The sequence below is a fragment of the Solanum verrucosum genome, unplaced genomic scaffold, assembly GCF_900185275.1.
Source record: "Solanum verrucosum unplaced genomic scaffold, falcon-dt-bn FXZP01000170.1, whole genome shotgun sequence".
Classification (NCBI taxonomy): Eukaryota; Viridiplantae; Streptophyta; class Magnoliopsida; order Solanales; family Solanaceae; genus Solanum; species Solanum verrucosum.
The window spans coordinates 1,146,557-1,159,765 of record NW_026020395.1 but is presented as its reverse complement, the minus strand read 5'-3'; the positions used below and the strand labels follow the sequence as shown (position 1 = coordinate 1,159,765).

At 34.7% G+C, this 13,209-nt stretch overlaps 1 protein-coding gene and 1 pseudogene across 1 annotated transcript; one reads left to right on the top strand and one right to left on the bottom strand.

Annotated features, from left to right (window-relative positions):
• Nucleotides 1-7,902: 7,902 nt before the first annotated feature.
• Nucleotides 7,903-8,046, top strand: LOC125839374 (U1 spliceosomal RNA; annotated as a pseudogene).
• Nucleotides 8,047-8,659: 613 nt separating this feature from the next.
• Nucleotides 8,660-11,322, bottom strand: LOC125839209 (ankyrin repeat-containing protein At5g02620-like). Its single transcript, XM_049518181.1, has 3 exons — nt 11,130-11,322; nt 10,397-10,926; nt 8,660-9,265 (listed from the first exon to the last, which is right to left on the bottom strand). The coding sequence occupies exons 1-3, from the start codon at nt 11,320-11,322 to the stop codon at nt 8,660-8,662; spliced, it is 1,329 nt and encodes a 442-aa protein (XP_049374138.1).
• Nucleotides 11,323-13,209: the final 1,887 nt, after the last annotated feature.

The window sequence follows — 13,209 nt, the reverse complement described above, 5'->3', positions numbered from 1 at the left end:
TTGATTCAATTAGGCAATAAAATAATATTAAAGTTATCATTACAAGAACAAAGTAATTCAATTAAGAGAAGGTGTACCTATCTTATGAAAGGCATGGTAAGTAAGATTAAAGTAATGAATTTTGGACGTGGACTTATGATTGTAATAGATGGGCTAAGTTTACGTGTTGGACTTGAGAAAATGGAAAAGTTAAAGACTTAAGTTACTTAAAATTTAACAAAATATTTATATTTTGCTTATGAATAATATATAAATAATTATAAAATTTATATATCTAATTTATCGATTTGGTTATGTTTGCAGTTATTTTTTAGTAAAATCAAAATCAAACCAAATGGCATCGATTTTTCAAAATGTAAAACCAAACCTAACCAAATCAAACAAACTTTAATCGGTTTGATTCGAATTGCGGTTCGATTTGCTTTTTTAACCAACCAACGAAAAAAATGTGTCATTAATATTACCTCAAATTTTTATTTTTTTTACCAAAAGCATCTCATTTATTTTTTCCACCAACCAAAATTAAAGAATATCAACTACAACCACCAACCAAATAAATGTGTGTCATTAATATTGCAAATGTCCCTCCATCAAATTCTTGAATTCTTTGTATATGCATAATCCCACAATCGAAAACTGTGAAAAGAAATTATATTTATAGTAACGCACATTCAGATTCTAAAAAAAAATCAAATATTATGGCCAAACATAATTCCAACTCTAACTTTAAAAATTCTAAATAAAGTAAAATATTTTTTATTTTCATGTTCAAACACCTAACAAAACACAATAATTTTTTCTCGACACTTTTATCAACAAAAAAACGTGTCATTAATATTACCTCAACTTCTTATTTTTTACCAAAAGCATCTTATTTATTTTTTTCTACCAACCAAATTAAAGATTATCAACTACAACCACCAACCAAATAAATGTGTGTCGTCAATATTGCAAATGTCCCTGAACGTAAGTGAAAACAGGCAGAATTAACAGAAAAACTCCATTAACAAGGAGCTAACATTGAAGAAGAGAAACTCTCATTGTTTGAGTTCAAAGACTAAGTAATACATCAGTGTAAGACTAGTATTTATAGCTAATTCCTATTACATTGTGTAACTAGCTTCTAGAATCTACTAACAGAAAGTTAGTTATAACTAATTAGTTGGAAAAGACTAATCTGCCCTTTATTAACACTAACAGCTTTAACTTGTACTCTCCTTGCTTCATCATCAGCTCATATCTCAACACTCCCCTTCAAGCTAGGAGGTGTAAAGATGTTCAACATACCAAGCTTGGATACTAGATGTTCATGTTGTATCCTGGACAATCCTTTTGTCAAAATGTCTGTTGGTTGCTCTTGTGTAGGTAGATAGTCTATTTTGATCAAGCCTTGTTGTAGTCTTTCCCTTATGAAATGGCAGTCTATCTCTATATGCTTTGTCCTCTCGTGATACACTGGATTTGCAGCAATTTGTATGGCAGCTTTACTGTCACTATATACTTGCACTGGCAGCTTAATATCAGCTCCTACTTCTTTCAACATTCCAAGTAACCACACCAACTCTGAGACTGCAGATGCTAGGCTCCTGTATTCAGCTTCAGCTGAACTTTTGGACACTGTGGTCTGCTTCTTTGCTTTCCATGACACCAATGACTTGCCTATCTTGACCATGTACCCTGTAACTGATCTTCTAGTAAGTGGACATGAAGCCCAATCAGCATCACAAAATGCAGTGACTAGTTCATTTGAGGAACTAGCCAGCAATAGACCTCGACCAGGTTCCATTTTTAAGTATCTCACCACTCTCAATGCAGCATCCATATGTGACTTCTTTGGTTGTTGTAGAAATTGACTCAAAGTCTGTGTTCTAAAGGATATGTCTTGCCTTGTCATGTTAAGATATAGCAACTTTCCAATTAATTTCTGGTACATTGTCTGATCTGCCAATGGGTCCTCAGAATTATCTCTCAGTTTTACCTGCTCATCATACTGTATTGATGTTAACTTAACATTGACATCAATAGGGGTTCCTGCAGGCTTGGCTGCTGTCATACCAACCTCAGTTATAAGCTCCAGAGCATACTTCCTTTGATGCATCAGTATACTATCTGCTGATCTACTAAACTCAATACCTAGGAAATACTTTAGTTCACCTAGGTCCTTCATCTTGAAAGCCTTTTGTAGTGCCTATTTAGTCTCTTCTATTAATTCAAGACTGCTGCCAGTAATTAACATATCATCCACATAGACTAGCACAATACAAATTCCAGCTTCTGACTTGTTGATGAATAATGAGTAATCATATTGGCTTTTTTTGAACTTAAGAGCAACAAGAGCTTCAGTCAACTTGTGATTCCACTGCCTTGGAGCTTTCTTGAGCCCATACAGTGACTTGGTCAATCTACACACCTTCTCCCCTTGACTGACAAAACCTTGAGGAAGCTGTATATAAATTTCATCCTCTAGATCTCCCTGCAAGAAAGCATTAAAAACATCCATCTGATGAATATGCCAGTGCCGTGAAGATGCAAGAGAAATAATAGATCTCACAGTCACCATCTTAACAACTGGTGAGAAAGTTTCCTTGTAATCAATACCCTCTTGTTGGCTATACCCCTTAGCTACCAACCTGGATTTAAACCTCTCAACTTCCCCTGTAGCTTTGTACTTAATCTTATATATCCACCTGCAGCCTATAGGCTTCTTCCCTTGGGGTAAATCTGTGATCTCCCAAGTGTTGTTGTCTTCTAAGGCTTGAATCTCAGTTTGCATAGCATCAACCCATCTAGGATCCTTATCTGCATCTGAGTAGGTACCAGGTTCTTTCAGAGAGGAGGTAGCAGCTATATAACATTGATAGGTAGGAGAGAGATGACTATAGCTCATGTAGTTGCATAAGGGATACTTCACATCCTTATTTATGTTGAGAGAAACGAAATCCTTCATCTATAGAGGTTTGTGTGTAGTTCTTGAGGATTTTCTAGTATCAACTGGTACAACCTGTACAGGAACTTCTTGGACTATTTCCTCCATGATGTTAGTAGCCTGAGAAGTGGTCAAGGGATCAGGTACCTCTAACTCAGGTTCTGAATAAGGAGAAGCTGTTGTAACTGTATCTTCATTACAATTAGGTGTAACAGGAGCCTGAGGAGGAGTGGTGTGAAGCATAAAATTTGAAGCCTGCAAATTGTATACAAAGACTGGTTGGCTATCAGTGATGTCTGTATGTGAAAAAGGGAACACATCTTCCCTAAATATGACATCTCTACTGACAAAGAATGATCTGGTAGCAATGTCAAATAGAATGTACCCCTTCTGTATTTCTGAATATCCCATATGAGCTGCAGTTCTAGACCTGGGCATCATCTTATCATGTGCAGGAAGAACCTTTGCAAAACATAAGCAACCAATAGTTCTGAAGTGTGATAATTCTGATTTTCGACCATATAGCTTCTCATAAGGAGTTTGAAAGTTAAGCACACTACTAGGTAGTCTATTAATAATATGTAATGCAGCTAGCACACAATGTCCCCAGAACTGTAAGGGAATTTTTGCCTGAAACCTTAAGGCCCTTGTAACCTCAAGTAGATGTTTGTGCTTTCGTTCAGCCACTCCATTCTGCTGAGGGGTGTAGGAACATGATCTCTGATGAATAACTCCCATCTCCTTAAACATAGTCTCACACACAGAATTCACAAACTCAGTACCATTATCAGTCCGTATCACTTTGATGGTTTGAGCAAACTGATTCTTAACAAACTTTAGAAACAGTTGTATAGACATGCTCACATCATATTTATGCTTTAATAGAAAAATCCAGGACATCCTTGAGAAGTCATCAACTATCGTAAGAAAGTATTTATTTCCATCAAAAGTAGGTGTGCTATAAGGACCCCAGAGGTCAACATGAATCAAGTCAAAAATGTTTGAACTTTTAATGTTGCTAGAAGGAAAAGTAAGCCTTGTTTGTTTAGCATAGGGACAAACTAGACACTTAGACACTCTACTCATACTTTGATTATTCATATCAAACATCCTAGCAAGAACTCCTGAGGACACATGTCCTAGTCTTTGATGCCATAACTCCAACTCTGAGGCAGTTTGAGCAACTGACAGTGCAGAATCTTTCTTATCAGTGAACCAACATCCCTCATTTTCACAAAATTTTCTTTGAGTATACAGACATCCTTCTTCTTCACCAATCTCCGTCACCTTTCCACTGTAAAGTTCCTGGAACACACAACAGTTAGGGGAAAAAGTGACTGAGCACCCAAGTTCCTTTGTTAGTTTGCTCAATGACATCAGATTATACTTGAATTCAGGTAGATAAAAGACATTGGAAATGATACTTCTATCTGATAGAGCACAAGAACCAACATGAGTCACCTGTGTAGTGTTTCCATTAGGCAAATACACACTCTTAGGAACCTCTAACTTGATCAAAGACCCTTTGATAAACATATCCAACTGAGATACCATATGGTTTGTTGCACCAGTATCTACAATCCACACATTACTATTTTCAGAAACAAAGAAAGTTTTACCTGCAGTGTGAGCAGCATGTGCAAGATAACAGTCTGAAGAAGTAGATTCATTCTTGTTCTGGAAACCTATGAGAATATGATCATATTGTTCCTTTGTAAAAGTGCAGCCCTGAAGAAGTTGTTTGACCTTCATCTCAGCTTGACTCATTGCTTTGTGCCCTTTGGAATTTTCTATCACTTCATCAGTAACCTGAGTAGTATTAGACTTCCTTCCCCATCCTGGAACAGGAACATTGGTATTCGTACCATATGAGAAGTGAGCTAACTGATGGTGTGAGTCTGAGGAAGTCCCTTGTACCTTCCTTTTAGACTTGAAGTCTGGTGGATATCCAACAATCTTATAACAAAATTCTTTGTTGTGACCCTTACAATGACAGAAATCACATACCAGAATAGAATTCTTTTTGAACCGTTGACTTGGTCCTGAAGAAGTACCAGTTTTAGAAAACATAGCTACAGAGTCTCCTCCAACTGAGTTTAATCCCATGTTGTTAGTGACTGAAACCACAGCCTTTTGGCACTCATCCCCCACTATCATAGCATATGCATGATTAGTAGTTGGTAAGGGATTCATCATCAATATTTGGCTCCTAGCCTGATGATAAGACTCATTTAACCCCATCAAAAATTGATATAATCTCTACCTATTCAGATGAGCAACAAATCCTTTAGACTTGTCACAGTTACAGCAAGGAGCAGGAACCAAAGCTTCAAACTCATCCCATAGTGTTTTGAGTTTCGTGTAGTACACAGACACAGAATCAGTACCCTGATGTAATGAGGCAATGTCCTTATGTAGACTGTAGGTTCTAGATCCATCTATCCTGTTAAACCTCTCTTTTAAATCATTCCAGACTTGAAAAGCACTGGATGCAAAAACAATACCACTGAGTAGACTTTTTGACACTGAATTCATTAACCACGAAAGTACAATTGCATTAACCCTTTCCCATTGTCCCCACAGTTCTTCACCAAACATCTCTTTCATACAGGATCCATCTACTAGCCCTACATTGTTCCTTCCTAGTAGTGCTAGTGTAATTGAACGATTCCATAAGGTATAATTCTCAACACCAATCAATTGAAAGGAAATGATGCTAACTCCACTAATATCAGCCGGACTAAGGAAGAGAGGATGATAGTAATCAATACCTTGTCCAGATGTAACATGAAGTGGTGTGGATGTACTCTCATTCTGGCCATTGTTGAATGTTTGATCCAGATCTACAGTTGCTCTGTTAGTTTCCATTTCTCTAAAGCTCCAATCAATCAACAGTCGCGGAAGCAAATGACAAACAATACAATTTGAATAACATATCCTAGCTTAGATCTGCAATTCTACTGGAAAAACTGATAAATTGGTAGCTTAGATTTGCAATTCTACTGAAAAACTGATGAATCTGTGAATCGAATACTCAATTCTTTGATCCAAACACCGATCACCTTCCACAGAGATTGTTGTGGGCGGCTCTGATACCATGAACGTAAGTGAAAACATGCAGAATTAACAGAAAAACTCCATTAACAAGGAGCTAACATTGAAGAAGAGAACTCTCATTGTTTGAGTTCAAAGACTAAGTAATACATCAGTGTAAGACTAGTATTTATAGCTAATTCCTATTACATTGTGTAACTAACTTCTAGAATCTACTAACAGAAAGTTAGTTATAACTAATTAGTTGGAAAAGACTAATATGCCCTTTATTAACACTAACAGCTTTAACTTGTACTCTCCTTGCTTCATCATCAGCTCATATCTCAACAGTCCCCCCCATCAAATTCCTGAATTCTTTGTATATGCATAATCCTACAATAGAAAACTATGAAAAGAAATTATAAAAATGTTCAAAAAGGTTATTTTATCATTCTGGCTAAATTTTCTTGCCAAAAGAATTTTTCCTCATAAAAAACACATTCAAATATAAAAAAATAATCAAATATTATGGCAAACACAATTCCAATTCTAACTTTAAAAATGCTAAATAAAATAAATTAAAATTTTATTTTCATGGTCAAACGCCTAACACAACACAACACAAACAAATATAAACATTTTCTTACTCCCTAACAAAAAAAACACAATATTTATCGACACCATATACTCAAAATCGAATCTTTAACTCATATTAATACACACACAAAAAAAAAGTAAAACCTGAATGAAAAAAATCGAATCTTTATCCTAGTAGCATAAAGTATGTATTCATTATGATGAAAAATGTTTTTTGTGTGTGTTTAGTTATGTAAGTATTTATTTTTGTGGTGGACCCACTTCAAGTCTCGAAGTTAACAGCCGTCGGAGTATGATGATAGAGAAAGGGAGTGAACTAGAGAAGCAAAAAAATCAGAGTAATCAAGAGGACAAAATCGTGCAAATTTATTTTTAGTTTTAAGTTTTTACGATATATCTTTATTTTTATATATTAAAGATATAAAAAATATTTTTTTTTAAATTCAATTTGTAAGTGATCATAAAAAATTATTTTCACGTAAAAGAATAAAACGTTATAAGAAATTATAAGTATTTGCTTGAAGTCACCAAAATGAATTTCATTCATATCTGGAGAAAAACAAACAACTACGTATGTTGATTTTCTGGCAAATGAAGAAGACTTGTTAATATGGGACGAGGTGATAATGAACATATCTAATTTAATAAATTAGATGCTACCAGCAAAATTCGAATTAGAACCTTGTAGTTATATGAATTTAATTGATTTTAACTTGTCAATTTGGACCTTTTTAACCCTTGTGTTTATCAATGCATAAAGGAGCTTACCAGTCAAATATTGGGTGGGTCAGTGACGGATTCAGAATTTTCATTTAGGGATTCAAAAAATAATAAAAGTATAAATGTACGGATAAGCCAACAAAGTTACAAAACCCAATTCCTAGAAAGTAGTAGTATATATTTCCCTCATCCAACAGTAGTTGTCCACTATACAACTATTGTTAGCCTTTGGGAATGGACCCTTCGATTTTTTTGGGTTTAAATATATCATTTTAGCACTTTTTTTATAATAATAAAAATATGTGAAGATTGTTCCCAAAATTAAATGAAGAGAAGCTAAAAATATAATGTTCATTGTTCACAATGGGATTTGAGCCACAAAACGTGAGAGTCAATTATTAAAGAGATCTACCACCCACTCTTTACTTCTTGTTTGTGAGGGGGTTCAAAATTAAATACATAAAATTTATCTTATATATACAGGTGATTTTTGGTTAAAATGTTCAATTGGGTTTTAATTTTTATTTTATTTTTGGCTTAAAACCTAAGGTAAAGTGGCTGAATGTATTAATTTCCACCTTGAATGGCCTTTTTAAAAAATAACAAAAGATAAATGATTTATCACATTACATAAATAATTTAGGTTGGTCAGTGATCAGTAAGGCCCATGGCCTAGGTTGATGACTTCCATTTCACTTTGGAGTGTGGTTTGCTTAAGATCGACCCAAGTCATTAAACTTACGTCATAATTTGTGATAATAGGGCCCTAGAGATGACAGAACAAACAACCATGAGATGATGCAGGGCAGAGGCTAAAAGAGACAAGGAGGGTTAAAGGGAACTAGAGGCCATTGTTTTTGGATAGAAATTTGTACAACGTAGCTTCTATGTTTAAAGCTCTGATATCATGTAAAATTACACGGCCTGAAAAGGGGATAGATCTATATAACTTGAAGATTTCATCATGCTTTACTTATTCACGCAAGAGTGCTAAAGCTCTACCTACAATAGTACAATAAATACACTAAAGTAAATAGACTCATGGTACACTTTTTTAGACAAACACATGGCTACATATCAAGCTAATTATTGGATCTTGTTGAATAAATATAGACGTGTTGATAAATCACAAATCGATTTACTTCATTTCGAAACATAACAAGAGGAATGGGAAAAATAAGTCAAGCAAATCATGCTAGAACAAATAGTAGTATTCACAATCGCGTGTCTCTATACATGAAGGAAAAAATAGTATCAAGTTTGATCTCCTAGCAGCGCTATATTAGACAACAAAGAGTTGCTCGAATGGTAAGCACACCTGAACACCTCAAATTAAGGTTATGTACGTTGTTCGAGTACTACTAGTAAGCACAGCTCTCCTAGCTATACCCAAAAGAAAATCGAAAAGTACATAAGAAAAGAAACAGAACCAATGACACAAACACTAACAGCAAGAGCAAGTGAATTTTCTAAAGTAGCATACATACCAGTTACAAATGCAACTACAACTGCAGCCATTGCCCAAAGTTGCAAATTACCTGCTATAATATAGCTCCTCCGAAAACTTTTGAACCAGTCCCGTTTAGGTTCTTCATCGTACTCTGTATCCATATTTGCCAGGAAGAAATAGATGAATATAGCACCAGCTGAACATGAAAATGCCAGGACATCCGAAATAACAAATGCACAGAACGCTGCTCTCTTTAATAGAATCGCCATCCCTTTATTAGGACTGTCATCGCTGTATAAACCTCCTGGTAATGTGAAACCAGCTGCGAACGTGACTGTCATTATTAGAGTAGCTACAACTACATGTAGTTGAGATGACTTTATAAATTTTTCGATTTCTATTTTGACTCTCTTAGCTTTGTCATCATCATCCTCCTTCATCTGTTGTATGTTCCCGATTGGTTCCGCTTTCCGTTTTACCATGAAGTCACGTTGTCCCAATTGTCCATTTATGCTGCAAATATCGCGTACCAATTTCTCCTAATATATGTGACATGTAGTAATAAAATTGATCAGCTAGATGGTGAAAGATATAGTGTATAATATAATAGTCCTTGAGAAAAAGTGGAATTAATAACTGCATCCTTCGGTTCATTTTATTTTCGTTCTTCTTAAAAATAGATGAACTGTCATTTTAGAAAATACAAGACATGATTCATTGTTACTCTAGTTTTTATCTTTACCAACAACAAGAAGAATATACTCGGTGTAATCCCTACTCCGGAGGTAGGTGTATTCAGACCTTATCCCTACCATGGAGGTAGAAATGTTGTTTCCGATAGACCCCCGACTCAATGAAAAACGGATCAAAGCAGTTTAATAACAGAAATGAAGGAATCATGACAAAGCACCCTTACTCAATAAAGATCACTACTAAAGCAGTGCAAAAACCAACCAAATTGAAACCACCCATCAAGATTGCATGATATTCGACACAAAATTCAACAGAAGATGTCAGCATTAGTCATTATTATAGAGAAAGTAATGGAATTGAGGATGCTCTTGCGAAGCATGCCACCACCCTTCAAGAAGATAAAACTTTCCTACCTTCCTAAGGAGGCTATTGGCCCCCTTTGAATGGGTAAGATGCAGCTCCCGTCTCTCGAAGACGAGCCAAAAAACACTCTTCTTGTCACTACGAGCCCCCGTGATTCTCCTACTTTTGTAGATGCCAGTATGTTTAGGCTAAAGATACTGGTGACTTCTAGGTTTATAGCACTTCAATGTGCCAGAACTCTCTCTTAGGAGCATTAATTCCACTTAGGTTGCCATATGTCCTATCATTCTGCTTAAAAAATCAAATATGAAACTTCATACACCTTAAAGTTCATACGACAAAAAGAGATTTTTTTTGAGGTGCTTATACTCATTATGCCTAGCATTGATTGCAAAGACCAGGTATTCACCTAATCAAGATCTCAAATCAATGATGGGTTTGTTTGGCACCTCCTGAATGGGTGTCCAAATTGGACCGAACCCTTTGTCAGGCTATGGTTCCCTTTGATTCTGTAATTTTTGCTAATCTTATTTACATGGTTAATTTTTAAAAAACTGACGGACTGATTCAGTCCAAAGAAGTGAGGGAAAACCGTCACGGACAAGAGGGAGTACCTTCTTTCTTGTCCATGTGCGAGACAATGCTATGTCAAGTGGAGTCTGATTTTGTTTGTTAAATGCCATCTTCTTTGCTCTAGGATTGTCTAATATCATTTGCGGCACATTGTCCCCAGAGGCAGCAAGCAAATGGAGTGGAGTATTGCCTTCATTATCTGCCTCATCAACAAGGCTATTACAAAATGCAGACCCATAGAAGACAGAGACGAACATTTCGTGACCGTTCAATAAGGCAACATGAAGTGCATTTTGACCATTGCTATTAAGCATTTCCCAACAATCTGGGCAGCGGTTTAATAACACATATATCATCAACATATCACCTTCACTAGCTGCAATGTGAAACGTTGTCGTCCAGTCATTTTCACTGCCAGCCGGAAGGTAGGCTAAAGATTTCTTCCATCCCAACATATCTGAAACTATTTGTTTCAATCCTTGTTTAACAGCATAGTGTAGTGAATTCCAACCCCATCTATCAAGTTCTTCGCATAAAGGTTTATTCCATTGCCATAGTGATCTCACGCATTCTGGATATATATGTCAAATATTATATATGATGATGATAAATGGATGATTTTTCCGTTCAACAAGATCATAAAGTATGACTGTAGCAGTATATTTATTGAAATAAATTTAACCAAAGGCAAATGTAGCTTCTTTTTATTGGTAGAGGGACAAATTTAATCATTTTCCATATTATATATGATGAAATCATCCAGGAGGTACTCACCCGTGTGTTCTTGAATTATGGCTGCATGTAGAGGAGTTCGATTGGATGGACCTGTAACATAAGTTGGTTCCTTGCAAACGTTCAAGATTTCTATCAAAGCATCATGAAAACCAGACTCTGCAGCCAAATAAAGTGGTGTCTCCTCAGCCTTATTTGCTGGGAAGTCGTGTTCAGGATCTAGTAATAATTTCATCAACATCCTGACAATGTCAATGTGTCCACTTCTCACGGCCTTGTGCAAGGCCGTATCTCCAATATCATCCGTCATCCTAACGAGTATTGTCTCCTCTCCTCCTAAGCTAAGTAGTTCACTCACCACTTCACTTCGTCCTAAATTAGCTGCAATGTGAAGCGCAGTTTCATTTTTCTTATTCTTATAGCATAATAATACCGGGGTAATCTTAAGGACTTTTCCCACGAAACCTCGTTGGCCAAAGAGAGCTGCCACATGGAGGATTGTATTTCCCTTTGGAGTGACTTGGTAACCATTTTCTTCCTCCCTTTTCAGATAATCAACAAGTGAAAAATCACCATCTTCCATAGTACTCCCTTTCTTTGCAGCATTGTACATTCTTGGATCCATTATGTGTGGATATCCAAGGTGTCACAAAAGTTCCTTGTTTCTGTTATGTGAGACAAATGAAGTATCTAGTTAAGTCAAAAGCATTGTTATATTGCATTTATGCAATTTTTTAAAAGAGAAAAGACATAAATTCACTATTTAACTTGTCCCGAATTTTCAAAACAATATCTTAACTTTGCAACCGTCTTATTACCCTACTAAACAATTTTGAACAGATATTATTATATTATTTTTCGATCAGCCTCAGATTTTAAGAAGCAAGTGTGTTCACACACCAATCATTACATGACACGTGTTAATTTAATTTAAAATATATTTTTTTCATTTTAAGTTTTTTCTTTACCTTTTCTCTCTCTCTTACTTTTGACTTATTTTAATTTTGATTTCATCTAAAATTTCACTTCATCTTTCACCCCCACCCCCACACACACTTTCAAGTGATTCATTCATCCATTTTCTTTCTTTTTCTTCACCTCTCATCCTCACCCCACGCCCAACGTCAAGTTGAATTCTCTTCCATTTTTTTCTTTTTTTTCTTCTTCTTCTCCAATCAAATTCTTTATTTTATTGATTTTTTTTATATAAAAAAAAAATCATACTATTTTCTAGACTTTATTGAATTATTGATAACAAAACTAATTATTTTTCTAAGAAAATTTAAAATTTTGAAGGTATCATCAATTACTCATTTTCATATAACTTTTAAAAGAATCAATGAATTTCCCAAAATTGAAAGGACTTAATTGAAATCGGATAAAAAAAAAATTATATGATATTTCCTAATCATCTTGAAATCTAATGGGTTATCAAATTGTTCGAAATGTAAGAAAATATTTAGATAAAGTTTTAAAATTAAAGAGAGTAAAACTAATAGTAGTAAAAAAAAATAAGGGTGAAGTTGTGGTAAAAATGGTGACATTGAAAGTGAGAAGTTTCAATGAAAATGACAATGAATTTTTGAAGAAGAAAGAAAGAGAAAAAATAAAAAGGAAAAAAAGTTAAAATAATAAGAAAAATAAGAAAACATATTTTATAATAAAATACTTGTAAAAATAAAATTATATTAGTTATTTTAGGTTGTTCACTCTCTTTGAGAGAGTGCACACACTCTCTTTGTGAAGTGGACAAAAAATTGATGTAATAATATCAATTCAAGATTGTTTAGTGGGGTAATAGGGCGCCCTCATAATTAAGGTATATTTTTGAAAATTCGAAACAAGTTCAGGTATCACTTTATCTACTCATTAATATGTATATCCAGAGACTACTTGTTTATGGAGAATCACAATCATGAAGAGGCCCTGTAATCATATATTATTATAAGTGGGAAGCTTCAAAAGTGAAAAATTAGATTACCATTTTACCCCTACACTAAATCAAACATTTAATTAATTAAATAATAAATAGTAAAATTTAAATTAACTAAAACTAAATACACGTTCTAGGGTGAGTTAATAATCAAACATCTAATTAATTTAACAGTAAATAGTAAAATTA